The sequence below is a fragment of the Annulohypoxylon truncatum genome (genome assembly GCF_022578515.1).
Source record: "Annulohypoxylon truncatum strain CBS 140777 unplaced genomic scaffold F4807scaffold_2, whole genome shotgun sequence".
NCBI classification, from domain to species: domain Eukaryota; kingdom Fungi; phylum Ascomycota; class Sordariomycetes; order Xylariales; family Hypoxylaceae; genus Annulohypoxylon; species Annulohypoxylon truncatum.
In genome coordinates, this window is record NW_025953788.1 from 75,398 (window position 1) to 100,467 (window position 25,070).

The window sequence follows — 25,070 nt, forward strand, 5'->3', positions numbered from 1 at the left end:
GTAAGCTAGAATCTTTCACCGCCTTCCTAAACAAATAAGGTTATCTAATCAGTAGTGGGGTTGCTATAGTACTGTACTTGAATCAACACTGTAAAACAAACTTTTTTATTTTATTCTATTTTCTATATATAATCTCACCTATCACACATTGCCCGTACTAAGAGATTTTCAAATTTCCAAGTTTCCTCCCCAGCATCTCATCACCTTCTTCCCATACCTAGCCCCTCTTAGTCGTTGTATTCCTACAGATCCCAGGCTGCCCGTATTCTGTACGGGTGCCGTACGCATAAACCCCAGCTCTTGTCACCAGCTGCCAGGATGAAGTACGTCTTGGTCAGTGGCGGTGTCATCAGTGGCATTGGAAAAGGTACAGCGGATTGATTTTTAGTCATGGTTTTTCTGATGTCGTATGTCGTTTATAGGGACGTTCTTTCGAAGTGGTTTGGTAGTTACGTATTTTTTCCCCCTACGACCACATCTTGACGTTGGAACAGTAAGTGCGTATTTACTAGGTTCTAGTCGCTAACTTGAATTTATACAGGCATAATAGGTATGTGTGATGACGAGAAGAGACCTGATCGTTTCTTCCTCAGCTCACTGACTTTTCACCCAAAGCATCTTCCTCTGGGCTTTTACTTAAGACGACTGGACTCAAAGTCACGGTACGAGAATATGTCTTCACCGATGGATTATGAGGTGCATATATTAATTGCATTGACTCCAGGCTATTAAGATTGACCCATACCTAAACGTGGATGCCGGCACGCTAGGTCCGCTCGAGTAGGTGAGATGTCTAAGGATGTACATCGGATGCAAAATTAACCTGGGCCATTTGTGTTAGGCATGGCGAATGCTTCGTCCTCAAGGTGACTCATCGCATTTGTCGAACCGGAACCTCACAACCATACTAATGAAAACCAGGATGGAGGTGAATCCGATCTTGATCTCGGAAACTACGAACGTTATCTCAACCTGAATCTCACGAACGAGAATAACATCACAACCGGCAAGATCTACAAGTTAGCTCCCTTGCCGTGCCCTATCTTGACCGGTGCTAACACGTAGGTCGGTAAAGAGCCGTGATCGAACGGGAACGGAAGGGCGATTACATTGGTCGTACCGTCCAGGTCGTGCCGCATATTACGGACGCCATCCAGGAGTGGATCCAGCGTGTAGCGAAGATACCCGTCGACGATAGTGGCGAAGAGCCTGATGTCTGTATTAGTACGTACACTTGATCTTCAGTTATTTTAGCCGCCGACTTACATTACCTTGATAGTTGAACTAGTATGTACCTGCACGCTACCTCTTACTGGATACCCCTATCGGCACTTTTCGAGAGTCCGCTGCGAATACATCTAACTGTTATTGGGTAGGGTGGTACGGTTGGCGACATCGAGAGCATGCCCTTCGTTGAGGCATTGACCCAATTCAGATACAAGGTTGGCAAAGGAAACCTTGTCAACATCCACGTGTCTTATGTGCCCATCATTCATGGAGAGGAGAAGACAAAACCTACGCAGCACGCTATCAAACAGATGCGAAGTGCAGGGTTGATACCAGACTTAGTCAGTAGCCCGGAAATCCATCGAGACCGATAGCTAATGCTTTTTATAGATTGCCTGTCGTTGTGAGCGTGCTCTTGATGAGGTTACGACCCAGAAGATAGCCCGGAGCTGTCAGGTTGAGTTCAAACAGGTTCTTACGGTTCGCGATATAGAAACGATTTATAGGGTTCCGCTTCTACTCGAGGACCAGGGACTACTTGAACGTCTACGCGAGGCCTTGATGCTAGACGAATTATCCCTCCCGCCGACTATGGTCAACAAAGGTGCACGCTTATGGCAACTATGGAAGAAGACCGTTGTTTCGAAGCCATATCTTGAGCCGGTAAACATTGCTTTGGTTGGAAAATACATAGCACTCCCTGATAGTAAGTCTACTCCTCACCTCACCGACCCTTATTGCGATAGATTCGATAGGCAGCAATTCCTCGGCTTGTCAGAGATCCCGTCTGCAGGGCTTGTTTACCACCCGCAAGAGATTTCTATAACAGTAGTGAATAACCTAGATTACCATAGGCTATCTCTCCGTAATCAAGGCCCTCGAACATTCGGCGATGCGATGCAACCGGAAACTGAACCTAGCTTGGATCGACGCGGAACATTTAGAAGATGCCACTTTACAGATCGATCCCACAACATACCATAAGGCTTGGTCTCAACTAACCATTGCCTCCGGATGTAAGTATTATCGACTCCTCGTTCCCCGTGTCCAATCAGAATCCTAGAGGCGGTTGGATTACTAGACGGCCATGAGTTGGAATGCAATTTTCGAGATGTGGCATGCGTTTTATTTCATTTTAAGCTTTTCCAATGTTATAGTGGCTAATTGTTGTTGAAGGCATCTGCCCGGGTGGGTTTGGTGGCAGAGGCGTTCCGGGCATGGTCAAGGCTGCGAAGTGGGCTCGGGAGTGCAAAATTCCTTACCTGGGCATATGCCTTGGAATGCAAGTCGCTGTTATCGAAGCCGCGCAAAATCTCTGTGGCTACAAGAACGCTACCTCGGAAGAGTTTGATGCTCAGGCTGAGCATCGCGTGATCATATTCATGCCAGAAGGGTCAAAAGAGATAATGGGCGGCACAATGCGCCTGGGCACGAAGACTACTTATTTCCAACCGGGGAGTGAGTGGAGTAAGCTCCGAGCGTTATACGGAGACGTCGACGAAATGGAGGAGCGGCACCGGCACCGCTACGAAGTTAACCCAGACTATGTGGAAGAGCTTGAGAAGGCCGGCCTAAATTTTATAGGAAAGGATGAAACAGGCAAGCGCATGGAGGTGGTTGAGTTGAAGGACCATCCTTTTTTTGTCGGGGTTCAGGCGCACCCCGAGTTTACTTCACGTGTTCTCGCTCCGTCGCCTACATATCTCGGTTTCGTAGCCGCCACTACAGGCTGCCTCGATGAGGTCATACAAGACATACGACAACAGAAGCACACTGGCAAGCTTGTCAACGGCGTAGACGAAAGCGTCCATTTCTGATGATGGGGTAAATTTTATAAAAGGGAAAGTCATTTTCAGGCGGTTGACGGGTTGGATTAGAACCGGGCATATATGCGACTCATCAGGCTAGGCTTGATCTTTATAGAGGGAGTCTGACTGGGGTTTGATGCGCGTCTTTGCCTACCAACCTTCTGGCTATGGAGATGGAATGGATAGGTAATAAAATGGGATATTTGGGTGATCGCCCATATTTTTAAACCCGTTACGTAATACTTAAGGAAATGCAATATTGGGTTAAACATGAAGCTCGGTTTATTAGCATAACCCCCACATGCAGCTCTATGAGGAACATAGCTAGACAGCTACCCGCGCTATATCCATATTACCTTTACCTTCCCCCCCCCCCCCAAAAAAAATCAATTTACACTTCAACTATAGAACGACGCCAGCGCATTCACATCCGGGGTCTCTCTATTTCGCCTGGTGCTATTGAGAAGTAGTGACTATATGCGCAATGTCTAGTAATAATAACGAAACTAGTGGGCCTACCCCCGTCGCTAATTCCTCTTTTTTCTTCTACAGAATGGCTAACCTACTTTTCTATCAATAGTCAACCTCGATAGTCTGAGTGCCCAGCAACTCAGCCAGGTGAAGAAGCAGCTGGACGAGGAACTCGAGCATCTAACGTCCTCTTTCGCCCAGCTACACGCCGCTCAAGCCAAGTTTCGAGACTGCCTGCGTTGCGTCCAAGACAAGAACAAGTCGCCTGCTCTTCGGGGTACGTCTACACTCCGTGCGACTTAACGCACTGGATAATCGGACTAGTGATCTAAAAAATAAATATATATATAGAGAACAAATCGATTCTCGTCCCGCTTACCAACTCTCTCTACGTGGGCGGAATTCTATCGAGCGCGTCCCATGTCGTAGTTGACATTGGCACCGGTTTCTACGTCGAAAAGGTGAAAATCACATGCTTTATGGTCGCGTAGGTTACGACGATGTTAACTTGGATATTTAGGAGGTCAAGTCGGCGGCAGACTTCTATGAAAACAAGGTGGGTGAGGTTGGGGCGAGCATCAAGGATCTCGAAACGATCGTGCAAGCAAAAACGAACAACGTCCGTGTTGTCGAGGAAGGTATTATTCATTCGCCTCTAGATGACTATTTGTAGTTGTTGATAGCTAATGCGATCGTTATTAGTTTTGAGGCAAAAAATGGTCGGCGGAACTCAGCAGACACCGCCACCGTAGAAGCCGAGGAGAAGTGGGCTCTAAGGTCAGCCTCGATAGCTATTAGGATCCCTACTAATAAGCCCCTGATACTAAGCTACCAATAAGTAGAACCATCTCTGGCAAATCTGTACCTAACACCTCGTGGTCTTAATTTCGCCTGGCCAGCTCTTGAAGATGGGGTCGAGGGTATTGCGAATATCCCTTATCACCCGTATGAAATTGTCAACCCTCTCGATGCCTCTAGACGCCGTGTGACCATTCCCGGCTTCAAGTAGATATTGGAGCTCGTCACCCCATATATTTCCTGCAGACTCGTCCTCGGAATCCCAATCCTGCCCATACACGCTCACTCCAACGTCGATAGTGGACGATTTTTCTGCTGTCATTGCAGAGATGCTACTCCATCGATGATTAACTGCCACCTCGACAACATATGACGTCTGCTTCCATCTAAAGCGATATAAGGTCTTTACTGCGACATCTTTGATCTTTGCAGCTACCGGGTTGATCGGCTCGAGTTTAACGCGTGGATAAACGTCAAGGTCATGGGGTCGGTCCACGTTCACCAGTTCGATGTTAGCTGTTTGTAGGTACTTGTCAACTTCCGGGAATGATTTTGCGCCCTTATCCTCGTTCACAGCCTCAAATTTCCAGTCAAGGTTTCTGGTACTGCCGTTAGATCACGTAAACCAACGGATGATATCTGTGTATGGACTTACCTTCCAAGGCTTAGGTTGGGAATGTCAAGCTCGGCAAAGTTAGCATCTGCCCCACGCGCTGTTGCGCGGTGCAGCTGACAGGAAGCTCTGCCTCTTGTATTTCCTCTAGTTCTTACCTTGATGCCCATGACAAACTTTGTCTGTTGCGAGCTCGCCTCGAAAGCGTATTCTGGCAAAACATCTGCCGGCGAGCCTAGCTCGCTTCCAGTAGAAAGAAATGGACCGTTCGTGTCGTTTCTAATAAAGTCCAATAATCTTCTAGCAAGAATTTCGTCGCCGATCCTAGTTGAGCGTTAGCTATTCCAAATAAGCCCATCAGCCTCAAATGTCTTAGCACTGACGTTGTCTTCAACCATGCGGAAGCACGGGGATTTCTTATCATGGCACAGAAGTCGCGGTATCCATAGACTTTCTTGCCTTGAGGGTAGGCTCGCAGCATACAAAAACCGAAGTGGACCCTTAATGTCAGCGATAAAGGGAGTCGACCGGCCTTCTTCAATCCGGCGCAGACACGATCGTTCAGCTTCGTCACATATTCATGAAAGTTCCCAGCGACTTCTACGCCATCAGCGGCTCCTTGCCCTGGCTGCAACTTTGGTCGTACTTCCCCCGATTCGATATTGATATCTAGAACGACTTGTGAAGCGCTGCTGATTCTGGCCGGAGGCTCCTGAAAAACGCCCGGTCCTCGAGTGGATTCGTCGGAGATTAATTCACTTGCCACGTCCTGGGCTGCGCTAATTACTTCTGCGATGTTCTTTGAAGGTGCAATGATGCGCAGGTAAGAGCCTTCTTGCGTCTTACGAATTTCGAGCCCGTGGCCGCCATTTGCCCGGGTTAGTTCCTTATGAACAGCCTCGGTCACTCCGGAAGCTAACTCAGGAGTATGTGAGATGATGAAGTTGGCCTAGGAAGTTAGAAAAAGGGCAAAGGCACATTAGCTAATATCCTTCGGTATCACCATCGACCGGGGTACAATACCTGGGCTTGTTCGCTACTACGGATACTGGTATCTGTGGCTGTTACTGTGTCTCGTAGGATTTGGATGGGATCTGGCTCTGGAAGACTCAATGGTGCCGGCAAGCCAGACATTTCGGGACCATTCTCGGTTGAACGGCAGGGCGCATAACCCATAGACGTGGTAGCAGCGAGAATAGGACGGTCCCGAAGTACAGGCTCATCATTGTCAGCCCCCACGGGAAGAAGATCCAAGGAAGGCTTGGTCTTGCTATTGCCGGTGAGGTGCTTGTCTTTCGACGAATGAGAGTCACTGGAAATGTAGTGAGCTATAGGTTAATTTAATAGAAGGGACGAAAGGAACGTACACGTCTATTGGTGATCCCATGATGCTAGGATTATTAGGCAGGCAGTGGTTTCTGGTGATTGGGTATTAGTCTGTTTGATGGATGAGGATGGATTGTTATGATTTGAAGTGAGAGAGGAAAAGATGGTAAGAAGGAGAAAAGAAAGAAAGAAAGAAAGCTTGTAGCTTTTATTAATACGTAGCGGTTATGATGTCTTATTCATCTAGTGTTTGTATTTCGTTTACCTAGGTAGGCATTTGTGAAGAGGGATAGAGTAATAACTCAAGCCTTAAGTAGTAAGGACATTTCATGCTCACAGTTAGAATTAAAAAAAAGTCTATTTCTATGTCTAATTTCTCGAGTCTGTCTATATATAGCAGTACAAATACCTTGTATCAAGTAGATACTGTTAGCAACTACTAGGTATGTCCATACAGCGTACTAATGTCATCCATAAGTATATAGCAACTGCCTTTCTTTACTGCTTTCGACGGCCCAATCAAGCAGGGGTAAATGTAAAATGGATACCGTTTAAGTAACTTAAATTGATTGAGTCGCGCACGTGACCTCGCGAAATTCCACAACGCGCATATTTCACATCCATGAATCCCACACGTGTCGGTGCTATCTCTTTTACCTACATAATAGATAGATACCCACTAAGAAACGTCATCCTTTCCTCGTTTCTTGTACTGTTTTCTCTTCCCATTACTTGTGAGCATAGCTGAGCGAATGAAATAAAAAGAAGAGAAGAGAAACGAAACTCGGGTTCTGCACCATTTAAAATTATCCGTTCAGCTGTCTTCTATTTCTCTCCAACTGGTAATCCCCGATGGGCCGTCGCTCTTCAACCGCAGTCACTGGGGTTGCTCGAGATGATTCAGACGATGAACTTGGCATCGACGACCACCCTTGGGAATGGATTTACCAACAAAGCCAAAGTTCTGTCTCGGCAACTAAGAAGAAGAGAAATGACCAACACGACATCATCGGCGCCCGCATGGGGACGTTTGAATGCTATGTCGGCGATTGTGTTCTGTTGAAAGCGGAGGGTTCGAATGAGGCATGGGTAGCCATCGTTGCCGGGTTCCGCGAAGCCGATGATGATGGGGACAAGGCCGCTGATTTCCTGTGGTTTTCCACCGAGAAGGAGATCCGGAATAGTGACCGAAAAAGAAAGGACTTCCTCCCGGTTGGTTCTTGACGCGCTCCTTCGTAAGGTTCACATATCTTACTAATTAACTCGAGATTAGAACGAGCTTTATATTACACCATCTTCTGATGTGAACCCCTTAGCTTCCATCAATGGCAGGGCTGTGGTCATGTCCCAGCAAGAGTTTCTCCGGAAATACCCTAACGGCAAGGTCCCCCGTAACTCACCGGGCTACAACAAGACTTTCGTCTGCAGGAGAGGATGCAACACGAGGACTTCAACGTACACAGACGAATTCGTCTGGGAAGACGTCTATTCTGGCAAAGAGGATATAGGCGTCTTGCTAGAATTGGTGCAGAGCAAGACGAGGTCGACAAGGAAGCGCAACCACAATGCGTCTCTAGAAGCCGACTATGTTGTCACTCGGCCAGAACAGGATGATGATTATCATTCTGATGATGCCGTTCGCCGAACAGTGACCACGCCAAGGAAACGACAAAAAACAACACGGGTAGTGACGCCTTCCAACCGTCGGTACGTATTTGCCTCGCTGGCCCTGCTCCTCAAAACTGTGACGTGATCTCTCCAGTACAACCAATCCACTGACTTCAAACGCCAGGGTTGTGGTGAAAAAGGCATTGGAATTCACCCCACTTGCCACCCGTACCCTTTCACCGAGTTATCATCAGTCGTCCCCCTTTCAAATCGCAAGGGCCCAACTGCACGTTGCCTCAGTACCTAGTAGTCTACCTTGTCGGGAGTCTGAGTTCTCGTTGGTGTACTCACATCTCGAGGCTGCTATTACCGACGGGTCTGGCGCGTGTATTTACATATCTGGTACGCCGGGAACTGGGAAGACAGCTACTGTACGAGAAGTGGTGTCAAAACTAGACGAAGCAGTGCGATCCGACGAGCTCGACGACTTCATCTTCGTCGAAATCAATGGCATGAAGATAACTGACCCGCACCAGTCGTATGCCATGCTCTGGGAAGCCCTGAAGGGACAACGCGTTAGCCCAAGCCAGGCGCTAGACCTCTTGGAGCGCGAGTTCAACAACCCGAGCCCTCGCCGAGTGCCTTGCGTCGTCTTGATGGATGAGCTAGATCAGCTCGTCACCAAGAACCAGAGCGTCATGTATAACTTCTTCAACTGGCCGGGATTAAGACATTCCCGGCTGATTGTGCTTGCCGTGGCTAATACGATGGATCTTCCGGAGAGAACACTCAGCAATAAAATCAGCAGTCGCCTAGGACTGACCCGGATCACCTTTCCAGGTTACAATCACGAGCAGTTGATGAAGATAATCCAGTCGCGGCTTGAAGGAGTGCCGGGGAACATCGTCGAACCGGACGCCGTCCAATTTGCCAGCCGAAAGGTCGCCGCTGTAAGTGGCGACGCGCGACGCGCTCTCGACATTTGCCGACGAGCGGTGGAGCTAGCCGAAGCCGAAATCAGGTCCACGGAAGCCGACCCAGCGACGCCGAGCAAGAGAGCAAGGGCAAAAGCGAGCGAAGCTGAGAAAATGAAAAATTCCAAGGGCAAGGTCACTATCTCGACAGTCAAGCGAGCGATCAACGAGGCGACCTCGAGTCCATTGCAGCAATACTTGCGCGCCCTTCCGTTCGCCTCCAAGCTAGTGCTCACGTCCCTACTTGTGAGGAACGAACGGACGGGTCTGCCCGACAGCACCTACGGCGACGTGATGGAGGAGATGAACCGGGCTCTCGTCATCGACGCCGGGAGCCGGCGCGTTAACTTGCTTAAACGCACGGCGGAGAGGGATTCCAGGATGGACGTCACTACGCGAAGGGGAGAAGCAAGGCTTGTAAGGCCAGCAGGGATTAGCGCTGCTGCCGTAGACTTGACTGGTGCCGGCATTATCATACTGGAAGGCCAGAGGGCCGAGCGGCCAAGCAAGATTCGGCTTGCCGTGGGTGACGAGGAGATTAAACTTGCATTCCGAGATGACCCCGAAATTAGGGCGTTGGGTATAACATTCTAGTTCATAATTTATAATACCAAAGTCAAGATTCATGACGTGAATATTTCCTATTTGTCCACTCGTTCACTGACCCTCGCCCGCAGCGAGTGATGTTCAGACCAAAGCTCCTCCACTTTTAAGTGCTTGCAATGTACATTAAAATAGGAACGTCTTTCTAATACTTTCTTCTTCCTAAAGTCGGCTTCCACTCGAGGGGGTGAGTTTCGGGCGTTGCCTTTTCATCCTGTTTCCACACCTTGATTGTCTTGTCTCCTTCGCCGACAATGAGTCTTAGGCCTGTGCGGTCGAAGGTAGAACTATAAATTGCAGACTCAGAGTTCAGCGATCCGGGCTGGGCGATGGTATCCATAGCCTGAAATCGATGCCCCGACTTCCAGTCCCAAAAGCTCATGGACCCATCTTGTCCCCCGGAGAATAAGACGTCCTCGTTGACAGATAAAGAATTAATTATCGCATTATGGCCTTCGAAGTTGCCCATGAAAGCGCCCTCTGGGCACTTCCACTGCTTGATGCTACTGTTGCTTCCGGTGGCGAATGTGAACTCGGTAGGGTGTATGGCGAGACCGCGAACGCCGGCTTTGTGGTGAGTAAGCACACCCATCGTCTTGCCGGCGGCGAGGTCCCATAACCGGACAGTATGGTCTTCTGATGCGCTGATGACTTGTGGGTCGGCCTCCTGACATTGAACGTTGGTGACAGACCGGGTATGGCCAGATAAGACATGGATATTACTGCGAGTGCGCATATCCCAGACCCTAGAGGCACCATCTCTTCCGCCTGTGACGAGGACGTCTAGAGTAGGATGAAGCGACAAACTACTTACCCCACTAAGATGTCCGTGGTAATGCCTGATGACCTTGTTCGTTTCCAGGTCCCAGCACTTGACCATCTTATCCTCGCCGCAGGAGAAGAGGTAGGGGTGGCGAGGGGACACTGCCAGACCGCGCACGGCGGCTATGTGACCGGTCAGGGTGATTCTAAGGCGTCCCGTCGCAAGGTCCCAGACTTTGATTGTTCGGTCACCGGCGCCGCTAGCGAACCATTGGTTGTGTGGTTCGACAGCAAGACTTCGAACCCAGCCTAAGTGGCCTGAGATGACTCTCATAAGCTTCCAAGGCGGATGCCAGTCGGGCTTGACTTGATGAGTGACCTGAGCGCGGGCGACGTTTAAGGATTCGGATGTGGTATTTGATGACTGCGAGGAGGTCGCGGGAGGCTTGCGTAGATGGACGAGGGCATTGGAGTTAGGTCGAGGCTTGTCCGAGTTGCTCGAGGATTCAGCGATACCTTCAATCAGCTTCATGGTCTTCTGATCCTCAGATGCGGCAGGAGGTTGACTCGAAGCCGGCTTCTTCCCCTTCTTCCTGGCGCTCATAGCGCTTGCTTGTTTTTGGGCAAGAGCAGGCGGTAGGTCTTTGACATGTTGGTATTCGGCGTGGAAGCGAATAGAAAGAGCATCTTTCTCGCGTTGTGGTTCAGTCGCGTCGACGGTTAACCTGACTTTCTTTCGCGCCGACTCACCAGACGGATCTGCGAAGAGTGATTTCGATCGTCTGGAATTGTCAAGTACGAGGCTTTCTAGATTCGGACGCGCAACTTCCATTGTCGTGCTGGGTTCTATTGCGCAGCCAGAATGAGGACGTGGCAAAGGTTAAGAAATTCGGAGATTCAGAAATTTGGAAATTTGGAAATTTACATACAATGAGACCTTAGCTGTGTACAATGTACGGTAGTAGGTACTAATGTACTCACTAGGTTTAGCTTCCAATCAAGTCTAGTGGATTGACAGAGCTAACCTCTAGCGGCAAACTCTAGTGACCCCACCCCATTGATTGAATATAGGTAGGTATTGAATATATTGCTCCATACGTAGTACAGTATGTAGGTTAAGTACCTATAATAGTATATATCATCATCTTAGACACACGTGCAATTAGATATCCATATTCAACCACTTTTACCTATTATCATAGTACTTGAAAATATTAGTTATCTATCCAGTTTTATTCGTACAACCAGGGACTTGGAATACAAGAGCAGGGACAAGTACCTTCGAGGTGATAACTCATATAATTTCCTTCTTAACTAGGTATTGTATATGTAACGCTTCATACTCACGGCTCTTGTGTAGGCAGGCAACATGTCATCCGACCAGTCAAAATATGCTATACATGCTGCTGCTCGGGAAGGTAAAGGTAAACGGGCCTCCCATACTCCTACCCTTTTGCTTGAGAACCCCACCGGCTGATCGCTTCCATCTGCTCGCAGTTACTGTTGTCGAATCATTACTTAATGTAAGCTCGTGAAGGCATCCTGTTTCTTACGGGTTTTCACGTAGCTCAGTGTGTTTGTAGGCAGATCCGAAACTATCTCGTCTTAAAGACGACGACGGTCGTCTTCCTATCCATTGGGCCGCATCTGCGAACAGTCACCCCATCGTCTTGATGTTAACTCAACAGAAAGAATTCGACCCAGACGTTGAGGTAATAACACCACTTATGCAATATACCATCACCTTTCAGTGGCTAACAATCTTCAAGGACGACAGTGGCTGGACTCCTCTGATGATTGCCGCGAGTGTGAAGGACGGCGACGCAATCGTAGAGCTGTTGCTGTCGAGAGGCGCAGATGTGAATCAGAAGAGTGAGGCCTGTTGCTTATAGTCCAACCGGCGTCATGACAAGGCTAACCGCGAGTATGTAGACAATAATGGACAGGTGCGTCGTCAAGCAGAAGCTGGATTAGATAAAATTCCGAGTCTGGACAGGTAGCTGACGATAGTATAGACGGCTCTTCACTTCGTTGCCTCCAAAAACAACCTCGAAGTGGCCCGCAAGCTTTTAGACAATAAACCACCGGCATCCACCCGGGTAAGGGACAAGCGTGGTCAATACCCCCTCCACCGAGCCGCGGCAGTAGGCTCTGTGGCTATGGTCAACCTGCTGCTGCAGAATCGAAGTCCGCTTAACGCGACTGACAGCGCCGGCTATACTGCCCTACACCACGCCGTTGCTGAAGGCCACGGTTGGTCTCCCTCTTCAAAACCACATCGACTTACAAAAAAAGTTGAGTAACTGACAACACCAGGAGCCACCGCGGTGGCCTTACTTAAGGCTGGAGCCGAGATCGACAAGCGAGACCTGGACGGATATCTCGCACTAGATCTTGCGCCCGATAAGGAAGTTCGCAAGTATATCGAGCGGGAGGCTGAAAACGAGGGGATTGAGCTGTGAAAGGGCATTACAGGGTTCGACCATTGTCATCGACTGTATGTGCTACTCATGATAATATTGCTTCATGCCTATACCCAAAAATAGGCTTAGGTAACAAAAGGCATAGCCGAGCCGTTTGCTCGTCCTTATTTAATCGTGCGTTCTACGAGATCCCTATACATGGCTTTGACATCGACCACGTCTGCACGCAATTCTTCCACCAGCTCGCTCTTTTCTCCGAGCATCTCGAGCGTAGTTTGATATCTTTCGTTCATCTCTGCCACCTCCTTCTCTAATTCCTCAACCCTTTTCCTTGCTCCCTTCCCAGCCTCAACCTCCTTCATTAGAACGACTATCTCCCCGCGAGCTTCGTCCCGCTGGCTCGAAATCCTAGCAAGCTCCTCCTTGGCTGCTACCTTTTCGCTCTCCAAACGACGAACTACGGCGCTCATCCTTTCAACGAGCTGCACTGATGGCCCCGCTGTCATGGTCGAGACTGATACCATATCTTGTAGCACGTTCTGGGGAGAGGCCGGAGTTTCGGAATTGTCGAAGACGTCGTCCCTATCGATGGGATGCGACGAGGGAGATGCTAACATCTCCAACCCGCCCGAGAGGGATGGCGGCGTTCCTGACTGCACCGACGTCACGGGAAACATGGGTGAGCGGATGGGAGGCTGCGCTGACGGCCGCCTGGCGGACGACGGTCGATCGCCAGGACTCGGCTCACCGTTACTAGAGGGCGCCGAGGTCTTGCGAAGTCTTGTCGGGTAGCTCTGCAGCCCGAGGAACTCGCCGCTGAAAGTTCTTTGCGGCGCGGTCAGCAGAGGAGATTCTGGACGGCTAATGCTGCGAAAGGCTGCGGTTGGGACATCCTCTAGCCAGTTCCGCCGGTCCTGATCCGTCCGTTCAGCCTTTTCTTCTTTCCAAGCCAACCGCTGTCGTTCGAAATCGGATCTTGCTTCAGCCAACGAAGTCTCAGCCTCCTCGGCTCGCCTGCGCAATGATTCAAGTTGAGATTGGTATGAGGACAAATCTTGTTGGACGCTGGGAAGTTGACTCCTCGCTTCCTCCAACTCTTCCTCTTGACGTTTGGCTCGGGAAGCCTGGTTTCGGTAATTAGTCTTTGTTCTTGCTTCAGGGAATGCTCGTTGCCTACCGTCTCCCGGGCTTTCCGCCTCATGTCTGATTCGCGACGCAGCGCTTCGTCCCTCTCCTTCTCCAACGCCGCGGTTTTCGCAATCAGGGATGCTTCGATACCCTGCCAGTTCTCGCTGGCGATGGAATATTGTGTTTGGAGAGTTTCTATCTGGCGGAGTAGTTTTGCTTGCGCATCGCCCACGGCGCCTGACGATGCTTCTTCCGCCCGGATTCGAAGGGCTTCTAATTTGCTTTCGAGAATCTGAACTTCCCCCTTAAGCTCTAGCTCCACGGCGCGAGAACGCTCCGCGGCCCTATCAGCCTTTTCTTGTAGCTCTGTTGCTTGTATCTTGGCGCGGTCGGCTACCAGGCCTTTCTCTACCTCCAGCGCCGCTACCGCGTCCTCTAGCTCTTTCACGCGCTGTTCTCCCGCCTGTCGTAGCTGATCGTTTATCTTAGCAGCCAGATTTTTAGCCTGGTCTGATTCTTCTCGGAGTCGATCCTTAAGCTCAGATATCGTGTTGTCTCTTGAGGTGATCTCGGCTCTTAGTCTTTCTAAGTCTCTCTTAAGTTGGCTTATTTGCTTCTGAGATTCCGTGTTTGCCTTCTCGACATCGCCCTGTTCGTTTACTTTCTTCCGTAGTGCACTAAGCTCATTCTCCGCCTTTTGACGCCAGAGCTTCTGTTCGTTGAGCTCCCTTTCGCCCAACGCAAGCTGACCCCTTAGTTTCTTGATGATGCTTCGGTGTTTCTGCTCTGTATTTGCCAATTTTTGCCCTTCCTCCATTAACTGGGCGATTTGCTGGTCCTTCTCGGCAATGATTTTCTCCTCGCTCCCAGCCGGTGCAGCGGTGGCGGCATTTCTCGCTGCCTCCGACGCTTGTCGGGCTAGATATTGCAGTTTAGCTTGTAGAGCGTCAACCCTTTCCACATGGTTATGAAGCTCCTCCTGATGTTGTACATGAGTCTCTTCTAGAGATTTCTCAAGATTTGCAATGCGCTGTTCATATAATGTCGTCGACGACGAAGCGGTTTCAGTCTCTAAATGGCTAGTAGAAGTCACTGCGTCAGGCTCAAACGCAGGCGTCTGGGATCTTTCAACGTCAACATCGCGATCGACTTGTCCATTAGCGGGTACGGCGGATGTCTGCTCCGAAGTAGATTCTTGGCTCGGTGTATCATCCTTTGAGACCTCCACCCTTTCAGCGCTTGTTCTGGAGGGAATGTCAGAGCTAGCACGGGGACTTTGAGTTGGTGAGACGATTTCGGTACTCGGTCTGGCAGGCGAAGAACCGGACCTTTGAGCGGCATTCTTGGCGGCAACGGCTCGAGCTAAGCGTTCCTGTAATCTATCATTGGTAGATCTGGAGGGCGTAGTAGACCGGGGTGGTATGTTCGCGCTGGAAGGGGTCGTAGAGGAAGCGGACGACGGTCTTGTGGGTCTTTGCGATGCGGACTGCTTCGCAGAATCTTCCTCGGCGAGGATATTGTCAAGCCTCGCCTCGACGCCAGCGACGGCCTGGGACAAGAAGGAGCCCCATCTGGATGACTTCTGGGGAGTTGACATATCTGAGGCTCTGGAGCCCACAAGGTATGACGGTGTGACTGGAGATACGACGATCTTTGATCTTGAGTAAGTGATTATATCGCATGTAATTCGGTCGTTTGGGATTTCGGAAGATGGAGTCGGCGCATCGTATGGGGGTTTATCTTTGCATTTGCGCCTCGCTGCTGTTTAATAAGAGAACGACTGGATCGATCGTGTTGGTTTTCCTGGTCGCAGAAAAGCTGCAAGTAATTTAGATACTACCATACAAGAGTTAATATGGCAACATTCCCTTCGCACACTGAAGACTTCTGATTCTCACTAGTGGAGCGTGGCAGTTATGAATTAGAATAATTACCATGAGAAATGTCAGGTTAGCATAGCCAACGATGAGAGAACGATCACCTTGAGGCTTCGTCGTCAATAAAGCATGTACGAGGTGCGTCAAGTACGTGCATGTAAGGCTCAGCTAAATTCGTACATATCTACATGGCATGTATATTATAGTAACGCTAAATTAGACATTAAACTTGAAGCACACATCGAGTAAGAGGAATATCGAGTATCCCTGTTACTTGAATAATCTATAAATTTATTTATATTATAGTACCTGGGCTTATGTACCTATCCATGCATACAGTACTGTTATACAGATACCTCATATGATGTGAGACTTCAGTACCTGATATATGCATAGGTAGGTACGTACGGATATGCATATGTCTTAATTCCATTACATGATTACGTCAGTAGCTAGGTGCGTACCCTATGGAACTACCTAAATCAACTTAGGTTTAGATACTTACTAGGTAGGCACGATTTGACGCTACCTTGCCTTCCTACCGGAGTGCCGGAAACATCCATGGATACTTTTAACGGCTTACACAGATACTTGCACACTTCGATGTTGCCATGTTTCTCTTTCCTTCTCCCCAACCGCTTCTCCTTAGATCATCTAGCTGGGGATAGACTCGTGAAATCCCCCGTATTTCGTCCCTGAAGTCTCTCAGGTAATAAATCCGTTCCCGCCCCCCCATTGCCTAGATACCTCGAAATCATGTCCGTGCAGAGCCTCTTAGAAGCCTTGAGCTTCCCTTATCACGAGCCTCGGCATGGCTTCTGGGGCGACAAAACATCTACCTTGAACTTTTGCGAAGAGGTAAGTAGACGCACGCCTATATATCGAGTAACATTGTATGAGGCTAAATACCAAATTCAGGACTATGTCATGAGTTATTACTGTGCTGAAGTCTGTAACGTAGGCTGCCCAGGTTTCCTTTTTTTTTCTACAGAACCTCACCTCCCCACTTCGCTCTCAACTTGGGTCATGGATGGGAATTATTCGCACATTTCCATTTTTCACTTTTTACATGGGAGAAGTATCCAAAGGCTAATGCGTTGTGTACGACTTTGCTTGTAGACTCTTACCAATGCCCTTTTCATATGGCTAGGCTATAAGGGCATCCGAGGTTGCATCAAATATTCACATCCTCCCATTTTCTTCGTGACTTTCGTCGGATACATTGTGGTTGGCCTAGGGTCTACCCTTTTCCACGCCTCTCTCAAGTGTAAGCCTATGCGCCACTGACCATGCCGTATCCAACGTTATTTGGTGCAGGCCATGCCCCCGAAGTCTCTCAAGACCGTTTCCGCCTAACTTTCGGCAGATCCAATGCAACTCGTCGACGAACTGGCCATGATCTATACGACCTTCTTCATGTGTTTTGCCACGTTTTCGTATGCTAGGTCTACTCAGTTCTCATTTTGTCTCGGTGCCGGCCTCATTAGCCTCGCATGGCTCATTACAGTTCGCCTTGCCCCTTGCCATCATCTGAGCCACTTCCGGGAGTGCTGACGGTGAACGTTAGGCAAGATATTATAAAACAAAAGATCCCGTATTTCACCAGAACGCTTATGCAGTTTTGACCGCTATTGTGGTATTCTCTAACATGTGGATTATGGAGCGAGTGCTCCGACCGGCTCTGAGGATGAGGGAAGAGAGTAGACGAGAAAGCCGCGCCCCGAGCAGCCCGAGGCTACCGACGACCAATGAGATGGTGAAACAGATGTGGGTCATGGTTGCGACAGGTAAGCAACCATTATCGGCTTGATTGCTACTTGACTGGTATTTGTGTATGTTGACAAGTCCCGGGATTATCTACAGGTCTGAGCATATTCCTCGGTGGTTACCTTATCTGGAATTTGGATAATATCTACTGCAGCACTGTTCGAGAATGGCGACATCGTCTCCGGCTCCCCTGGGCTATTGTACTTGAAGGACATGCTTGGTGGCACCTAAGTACGTTCCCTCTTCACTTTGTTTGTTTGGTTTGGTTTGTTTTTGATGAGAAGACAATTGCTGATGTCAAATGTGTTTTGTAGTGACCGGAATAGGTGGTAAGTTGATGTCCCTCTGTCCCTCTCTGGCACTCATGAGGCTGGGTGAGTATAGATTGTAATTCCGTATTGACTAACACGGCGGCTATGCTAGCGTACTATTACATAATATGGCGCATATGGATTCATCGTATCCTAGACGGCGAGGAGGATAAGTTTCGCCTTTACTGGCCGTCGTTCTTTAGAATGCCAGACGTGATCCCCATAGAAGACACCTTAGACAAGAAGAGGGAATAGAAAACTAGTCGAGGATGTGTATCACCGTACTCACCCACATTTTCAGAGGAGCCGTACGCAAAAGCACCTCGGAAACGGTGCCTCTTTTCAATTGATAGACAGCGTTCTCATTAAAGTCCATAGAAGCTACACTAGATGTCAGTATAGAAGCTCCGTTACAGCGAATTGATCATATTAATAGAAGCACTTTAGTACAGAGGCGCTAGGGTCCTAGGAACGCTAGCTCGCAAGCGCGGTTTCATTGAACTGTAACAGAAGGTTCCATTAAACATTCCCACATGAAAGGTTGTCACAAAGTACACGTACAATGATTGGGTAGATCCCTACGTGCGGGGTGCCCCACCACCGGACCGGACTCTGACGTCTGATCTAAATCTCTTACGTTCCGCCTCAAGTCACATGTGTGCATAAATATTTCCGGTACAGCGAAGGCATCAACATCGCCTGCATATTCGGGACACACCGAAGGAAAAGGAGAACGACCAAACCAAGGAACGATGTCGATTTCTAACGAAGCCCTGCAAAAGGTATGCTATTAAACGTACTTTTCGCACATGCATAAGCTAGAGCCGCTTACAAAGTTTCTACCATTTTAGTTGCTGCGGGAGGTTGAGACGCAAGCAATTGCCGCGCAACAACAAATCTCTCTCGTCCGGACCCAGCAAGCTTCCAAGCAACGTGAGTTGCGCATGGCGCAATTAACGCGCACAGAGGTCTCTGCACTCCCTCCAGACACCAACGTCTACGAGGGGGTTGGCAAGATGTCGGTAGCCCCTAACCCCTTACTAACCCCTATTTCATCCCAACTAAAAGGAATCGCTAGGTTTGTCGCCTTACCCGTCTCCAGCATGAAGAGTAAGCTGGAAGCCCAGATCAAGGAAGCTGAGGGAGAGGTAGACGGATTAGGGAAGCGGCTGCACTACCTAGAGGTTTCGCAGAAGAACAGCAAGGACCAAATCGATCGCATGCTTAGGGGTGGCGTGGGTGCTTCCTAGCTGGTCTCTCCTTCGGGGAGAGGGGAAAGAGAAGAAGCTTGCTACAGGTCCACCGCCGTCCATCGATATCATGACACGATTCGATGGCGCTACAAATGCTGCGTAACCACTACTCCAAGAACCAAACAACTACGATCCGCTCACCGGATAGTTTTTTAGGCAACCTTTCCCGCTCACGCTACGATGACGCTTGCTTATCTGTAGTATGGGATTGCAATGATGAATATGAGGCTATCTGTGAAACACGGTACCCGCCAGCACGTGAGAAAGAAGCGGGATATCGAGGTCTCGTCAACACGCCCGTTTAGTTCGTATGAGTATTTGATTCTAAGTATAGACATACTTAATTATCCAGACATCATCATATTTTCCATGTCTTAATTGACTTAGTAATTTGAACGACTCATTACTAAAACTGTCAAGGTGGAAAGCCCCGTAAAGGCTCGAGTAATAGCTGATAGTATGCTATACATATATACGTACAATACCTTTCATAAGAACCTTCTAAAGGTACAATGACCTACCAGGTGTACAGCCCTAAAACATACATGCATCTATTAATAGGGATGGATCCATTACCTAGGTACATCGTAGTACATACGTACCGAATGAAACCAGTCAATGTTCCATGATAATAAACGGTACATGCATATGTATCTAGGTACATAATGTGTGTACCTACCTATGTAAGTACTTAATGTGGACCAGTCCCTCTTTTCTTATAACCCCACTTTCAGCCCTCGAGCATGGATGGGATTGTAAAAAAGAAGAGGAAAAAAAACATCTCATTAGCTAGTTCACGAACATCCCACCTATTAACGAATGACCGTCAATTGTTTTTGGCCCCCAAGATGAACTGGGTATCGGGTGTTGGTACTTAGCTCATGACAGCACAACTACCTACTCGCGACTATTGACGAGGTACCCTTTTCTAAGTCTGTGATAGGACACGACATCTTTTCCAAGTACCTCCGCGGCCTATGAGAGACCCTAACTGGACCTCCCTATACCGGGAAGCATAGCATCTATACTAACAGGGTGAGGTTAGAAACGACATCTACTCTGCATTTTTTTAGGTATCCCTCGTTTCGCAGGAAGAGTATCTACGGCAGAGGGGCTCTTAGGACCGGCGCCAAATGTGACCTAATATAGTATATAAGGTACCTAAGTAGATATGGGATCCCTACTTATTATCGACTATCCAGCATGATAAATCGAGACGCTCTCCCCCGCCTTCATGCGTGGATGTAAGCACGGCTGGCTTCGCTGACTCCCAATTCTGCAATTTGCCTCCCTCATTTTCTTTCTCTCCCTCCCCTTCCGCCTCTCCCATCCTCTTCCACCCTCTCACCGAATTTCCCATACTTGCCGTATACTTGCCATTTACTACCCACCTAGGTAGTTTATTTGATTCCTTCTCGAGCGTAACGTTCAGTACTCTTCACATAAAATCGAACTAGAGAATAATCAGTACATTGCTCCGTCTTCGCCTGCCATATCCTCACCGCGGACCCAAGACGCTAAGATGAGTAGATACGATTCTTATTCCGATGATGAGGATCTCGACATTCGCGTCAGGCATCGGCGTGCCTCTCCTAACCCACCTCCTCTTGCGCATTATGTAGACGCCCGCTCTCCTCGTCCTCGTTACTACGAGACCGGCCCCCGTGCAGAGGACCGTTTTCTGGTGCCAACGAATGAGCGCACCATTGTGACAACCCGACGATCGCACTCACGCGATCGTCGTGACCCTTCGCCGGGAGTTAGCGCGCCTAATCCCCCGGTCATCATCAACAACCGTATTTATAACAACTCTGACTCCGAGTCCATATCCGATTCAGACTCGGAGCGCGAGACGAAGAGGTCTCGATCTCGCCGCCGTGCTCATTCGCGGGCCCATTCGCGTACCTCTTCGACCTACTCCCATGAACATGACCATGACCGGTATGCACTAGAGCACGTGCGCCGGGATTATGAGAAGGAGATCGAGGCTAAGCGCAGGGATTACGAGAAGGACCTCGAAAACAAACGGCATGAGTATGAGCTAGAGCATACCCGGAAAGAACTCCAAGAGCTCAAGCTGGCCGCCCAGATCGAGCAGGATGAGAAGCGCCGGAACCGCACTATCCAAGAAGAGCGCGACTTGCGGGAGGCTAAGAAGGAGCTCGACGAAATCAGGAAAGCTAAAGAGCGCGATGAGTATGAACGCCGCGTTAAGCAGAAGCTCGAACTCCAGCGGTTGAAGGAAGAAGAGGCTGCACTAGAAGAGAAGAAGCGTCGCGACAAAGAAGCTAGGGAGGCCATCGAGAAATATAAGAAAGAAGAGGCCGAGCGTAGGCTCAGGGAAAAGCAGGAGGCCGAGGCTCGCGAGAAAGAATACAAGGCCAAAATGCAAGAGCAGTTGCTAAAGTCCGGCCTTAGCGAGAGAGAGATCAATGCTATTCTCGCTGGCGAAAAGATTAAGAGGGAAAAGGAGAAGGAAAAGGAGAAGGAAAAGGAGAAGGAGAAGGAGAAGGAAAAGGTGAAGGAGATAGAGGAGGCACCTCGCCCCATCTACACGCGCCTGGCGAGACGACACCTCTCGATCGAGACCCTAAGGGCTTATAATATCGATTTTCAACTTGACCCCGTAAGTCAATACCATCTCATGTCCGTCAGTACTTTCTCTAACCTTGCAATGTAGGATCCAGATTATATCCTGGTCAAGAGGTGGGTAGATGAGCCAGAGCAAGATATGCTCTGGAGGCATACCAAGATCATTCGCGAGAAGCGGGCCTCCGGGTCTGGCAAGCTCATTAGTAAGTATATTCCATATATATACCCTTCTACGCCCTTTTCTTCTTATTTTTTTTTTTCGTTTCATTCTTAGGACTTGATAATCCCAAGGGCAAAAGGAGGGAGGGATTAACTAAAGACTGGTTCGCCCTTAGTACATATTTTCACACCCCAAGCCCACTCTTCAAATATTCCGATGGGCAAATGCTAATACTGGATTCTGTAGTGTCCATTGAAGAGAAGGATAGGAGAAAGCACCATCACCATCTCGAGCCCGAATTTGAATGGGTCCGTAAGAAGGAGCGTCGACGGAGCCGATCTCCTTCTTTATTGATGTATTTGGCCGGAGGGAGGCCGTCATAGTGCGGTGGTTTCTTTTCTAAATAATTTTCTTTCGCACGGATAGGGATCACCGCTGCAATTCGTAGTTGACGAACAGACTTATGCCATTTTCCTATTCCTAGGACGATAAGAATCAGATGATCACAAGCAAGAATACCCGTCCTATAGAGCGGTCTGCTTCGGGATCATCAATTGGTAAGGCTTGTGAGCGGGGAGTTATTTTGACTGGGGATTCGGATTGGAATATTATACATGTCCCTTCGTATTTCTTCGATGCAGTGTACTCTCTGCTCTTCGAATCAATTCTTCGTACACCATCCAAGCTAATGCGGAGCTCATCGCCTTGCGTGCCATTCGTAGAGTGAGTCCGTCGTAGAGAGAGCGCATGCCTTCTTCCGTAACCATCTTGCGGCAGGCTTGAATCATGTTTCGGTACTCGCGTGGCTGTAGTTGTATGCGCGTCTTCACGGCGTCGAACGGGTTCGAGATGAAGGAACACGTTGCGCCGGCAAGCGCTCCGGAGCTAAAGTTTATGGTGGCCGATAACGAGCCCCCCATGCCAGCGCTGATCTGCTCGTATGGAATAGGTAGGCTTTGAAAATGCCAGGAGCTAAGTCGTTTTTTAAACTGTTCATACGAGAGCACGTAAAGCCCAGCGTAAGGAGCATCCCGAATGGCGGTTGCGCCAAAACCGGCGAAAAACCCAGGGATACGTTCCGTTCTGTAAATGTCCTTCGCAGCACCAGCAATAGATTTGTACGAATACAAGTTGGACTCGTAGCGGACCTTGATGACGGTCAGTGGCATTAAGATGAAGCCAGCGAAAGCTCGAGCAAATGCACCGGCCACGAGGTTAGCGGTGTTGGAGAGTTTGGGGAGGGATGAAGAAGACCTCAGCGGGTCGGTGACGGGCACTGTGGCGAATGGCAGGGCTGTTGCACGCTGCCGTATGACGTTTAGAGTAGTGAAATATATGGCAGACCCAACACCCGTTCGGAGGGCTGATGGGATCGTGCCTCTCCAAAAGGCAGTCACGGCATTTGGAGACCTGGCGATTTCTTTCACCGCGGCTCTGATCGAATGCGAGCCTGACTGTTGAACGCGTGTCTTAAGTAGATCGAATGGCTGTAGAAGCACAGCACCGAATGTGCCGGAACCGAGACCAGCAACAAAATGGAAGGCTGTGTCGACATGAAAAAAAGGAGATATCAGTGTCTTCACACAACCCTTATTCAGAATTGACGCCGTGTTGCTTACTCGACGAAGACTTGCTCACACCAGACTTCTGCGACATGATGAAGCAGTACAGATAGATGAGCGAATGAATGAATCCTGCCGCGGCGGAGGATTCGCCTTATTGCAAACCCATCTGCTCAATAGATTTTATCCCTCTCTTCCTGACCTGGCATTCGGGTGTCCGCATGACATAAAGGGCGGAAAAGGGCGAAATAAAGGGGAAGTGAGAGATGTAAAGTGTAAAGCGTAAAGTATAAAATGTAATGGAAACTTATTATTATCAAGGTTATTATCAAAGTTATTAACACAAGGAAGGCTAAGCTTGGCCAGGTGCATCCCACGAAGTAATTTTTGGCTCTTGGGTCCGGCTGCCCCGCCTGTCAAATCAATACCAAGGACTAGGGTCCGCCGCTAGGTTCTTTCTTCTACGTCATATATAGTGGGGAGTTGTTATGAAGTTATAAGCCTTGTACAAGTACTTTAACCCTTGTATAAGCTTGAAATAACTTTGGTATAAAGCTTATTAAATCTATAAGTTTTAATTAAATTAAAAAAAAATTAAATTATAAATATACGTATATATATTTTTATATAAAAAAATACGTTTATATTTTTTATAATATATTTTTTAATATTTATTTTTTATAAATTTATTATAAATTTATTATAATTTAAATATTTAATTATATTTTATATTAATATTAATGTTATTTTTATAATTATTATTATAATATAATATTTATAAAATTTTTAAATAATAATAAAATATTTTTTATTATATTTTATATTTATTATAAAAGTAAAAAATTAAATAAATTTATTTTAAAATAAATTAAAATTATTCCGGGTTTTAAATATTATATTAATATAAAAAATATAATATATTTAAAAAATAATAAATATTAAATTTAATATTATATTATTAAAAAATAACTTTTATAAATTTTATATATAAATTAAAATAATAAATAAAATATTTTTAATAATTATTAATTTTAAAATTAATTATTAAAATAACGGATACGGTATAAATATTAAGTTTATATTAATTTAAATAATAATTTTATTTTTATTATTATTATATTCGTTTCGGGTATATTTAATTTATTAATATAAAGTTAATAAATAATAAAATTCATGTTATTATAATTATTAATGTAAAAATAATAAAATAAAATAAAAAAAATAATTAATATTTTATTAATTTTATAACGATTTTATTATTTAAATGTATAAAGTTTATTATTAATATTATTAATATTTTAAAGTTTTAAATAAATATTATTTAATTTTTAAAATATATTATATTAAGGGTTAAATTAATATATTAAAAATAAAAACGGTGTTTTTTCTTTATATTATATATTTTTTTTTAAAGTTAAATTTATTTTAATTTTTTTTTAATATTTTAAAGCGAAATTTATTTATATAAAAATATTTTTATTAATATATTTAAAACGTTTTTTAAATGTTAAGTTATAATATATATTAATAATATTTTATTTTATATTTTTATTTTTATTATTTATAATAAAATAAAATATTAATAATATAAAAATAAAAAATATAATTTAAATGAAAAATATAATTAAATTATTAAAATTATTAAAAATGGTTTAATAATTAATAATATTTATAAAAAGTTTTTAAATTATATTAAAAATAAGTTTAATAAATTATAATTTTATTAATTATTTAAATTTATTTATATAATTAAATTAATTTTTTTTAAATTTTTTATATATTATATTAAACGTTACTTAGAAAATTT

The 25,070-nt window shown here is 46.8% G+C and overlaps 11 protein-coding genes across 11 annotated transcripts; 7 read left to right on the forward strand and 4 right to left on the reverse strand.

Moving 5' to 3' along the window:
* The first annotated feature begins 93 nt into the window (after positions 1-93).
* On the forward strand, positions 94-3,072 carry F4807DRAFT_111109 (CTP synthase). Its single transcript, XM_047992759.1, has 12 exons — positions 94-367; positions 542-550; positions 616-662; positions 725-780; positions 842-866; positions 922-1,019; positions 1,076-1,224; positions 1,280-1,287; positions 1,377-1,568; positions 1,618-1,933; positions 2,082-2,243; positions 2,404-3,072. Exons 1-12 carry the CDS (start codon positions 319-321, stop codon positions 3,042-3,044), a joined length of 1,752 nt encoding a protein of 583 aa, XP_047858533.1. The 5' UTR covers positions 94-318; the 3' UTR covers positions 3,045-3,072.
* A 322-nt stretch (positions 3,073-3,394) lies between these two features.
* Positions 3,395-4,282, forward strand: F4807DRAFT_111294 (Prefoldin alpha subunit). The gene is made up of 5 exons (XM_047992760.1): positions 3,395-3,544; positions 3,616-3,783; positions 3,858-3,967; positions 4,027-4,144; positions 4,209-4,282. The coding sequence occupies exons 1-5, from the start codon at positions 3,520-3,522 to the stop codon at positions 4,256-4,258; spliced, it is 471 nt and encodes a 156-aa protein (XP_047858534.1). The 5' UTR covers positions 3,395-3,519; the 3' UTR covers positions 4,259-4,282.
* An 89-nt stretch (positions 4,283-4,371) lies between these two features.
* F4807DRAFT_449432 (uncharacterized protein) lies at positions 4,372-6,051 on the reverse strand (the record flags this gene model as incomplete). Its single annotated transcript, XM_048000025.1, has 4 exons — positions 4,372-4,903; positions 4,960-5,241; positions 5,301-5,866; positions 5,941-6,051. 4 exons carry the CDS (start codon positions 6,049-6,051, stop codon positions 4,372-4,374), a joined length of 1,491 nt encoding a protein of 496 aa, XP_047858535.1.
* An 820-nt stretch (positions 6,052-6,871) lies between these two features.
* F4807DRAFT_111394 (P-loop containing nucleoside triphosphate hydrolase protein) lies at positions 6,872-9,496 on the forward strand. The gene is made up of 3 exons (XM_047992761.1): positions 6,872-7,455; positions 7,517-7,950; positions 8,036-9,496. The coding sequence occupies exons 1-3, from the start codon at positions 7,096-7,098 to the stop codon at positions 9,417-9,419; spliced, it is 2,178 nt and encodes a 725-aa protein (XP_047858536.1). The 5' UTR covers positions 6,872-7,095; the 3' UTR covers positions 9,420-9,496.
* On the reverse strand, positions 9,451-11,106 carry F4807DRAFT_406326 (WD40 repeat-like protein). Its single transcript, XM_047996285.1, has one exon. The coding sequence runs from the start codon at positions 11,020-11,022 to the stop codon at positions 9,574-9,576; it is 1,449 nt and encodes a 482-aa protein (XP_047858537.1). The 5' UTR covers positions 11,023-11,106; the 3' UTR covers positions 9,451-9,573.
* Positions 11,107-11,343: 237 nt separating this feature from the next.
* F4807DRAFT_111463 (ankyrin) lies at positions 11,344-12,635 on the forward strand. The gene is made up of 7 exons (XM_047992762.1): positions 11,344-11,476; positions 11,551-11,614; positions 11,688-11,713; positions 11,774-11,902; positions 11,960-12,062; positions 12,123-12,136; positions 12,206-12,635. The coding sequence occupies exons 2-7, from the start codon at positions 11,560-11,562 to the stop codon at positions 12,491-12,493; spliced, it is 615 nt and encodes a 204-aa protein (XP_047858538.1). The 5' UTR covers positions 11,344-11,476; positions 11,551-11,559; the 3' UTR covers positions 12,494-12,635.
* Positions 12,493-15,757, reverse strand: F4807DRAFT_111511 (TATA element modulatory factor 1 TATA binding-domain-containing protein). Its single transcript, XM_047992763.1, has 3 exons — positions 15,640-15,757; positions 13,791-15,577; positions 12,493-13,737 (listed from the first exon to the last, which is right to left on the reverse strand). Exons 2-3 carry the CDS (start codon positions 15,336-15,338, stop codon positions 12,778-12,780), a joined length of 2,508 nt encoding a protein of 835 aa, XP_047858539.1. The 5' UTR covers positions 15,339-15,577; positions 15,640-15,757; the 3' UTR covers positions 12,493-12,777.
* A 323-nt stretch (positions 15,758-16,080) lies between these two features.
* On the forward strand, positions 16,081-18,374 carry F4807DRAFT_406373 (putative alkaline phytoceramidase). Its single transcript, XM_047996286.1, has 8 exons — positions 16,081-16,476; positions 16,537-16,575; positions 16,738-16,885; positions 16,985-17,124; positions 17,186-17,405; positions 17,482-17,616; positions 17,700-17,714; positions 17,809-18,374. The coding sequence occupies exons 1-8, from the start codon at positions 16,375-16,377 to the stop codon at positions 17,949-17,951; spliced, it is 942 nt and encodes a 313-aa protein (XP_047858540.1). The 5' UTR covers positions 16,081-16,374; the 3' UTR covers positions 17,952-18,374.
* F4807DRAFT_406381 (Prefoldin) lies at positions 18,375-19,429 on the forward strand. The gene is made up of 3 exons (XM_047996287.1): positions 18,375-18,478; positions 18,548-18,714; positions 18,775-19,429. Exons 1-3 carry the CDS (start codon positions 18,449-18,451, stop codon positions 18,944-18,946), a joined length of 369 nt encoding a protein of 122 aa, XP_047858541.1. The 5' UTR covers positions 18,375-18,448; the 3' UTR covers positions 18,947-19,429.
* Positions 19,430-20,149: 720 nt separating this feature from the next.
* Positions 20,150-22,197, forward strand: F4807DRAFT_111637 (uncharacterized protein). The gene is made up of 3 exons (XM_047992764.1): positions 20,150-21,575; positions 21,630-21,744; positions 21,948-22,197. Exons 1-3 carry the CDS (start codon positions 20,472-20,474, stop codon positions 22,082-22,084), a joined length of 1,356 nt encoding a protein of 451 aa, XP_047858542.1. The 5' UTR covers positions 20,150-20,471; the 3' UTR covers positions 22,085-22,197.
* On the reverse strand, positions 22,196-23,679 carry F4807DRAFT_111676 (solute carrier family 25 member 38). Its single transcript, XM_047992765.1, has 2 exons — positions 23,321-23,679; positions 22,196-23,244 (listed from the first exon to the last, which is right to left on the reverse strand). Exons 1-2 carry the CDS (start codon positions 23,355-23,357, stop codon positions 22,310-22,312), a joined length of 972 nt encoding a protein of 323 aa, XP_047858543.1. The 5' UTR covers positions 23,358-23,679; the 3' UTR covers positions 22,196-22,309.
* Positions 23,680-25,070: the final 1,391 nt, after the last annotated feature.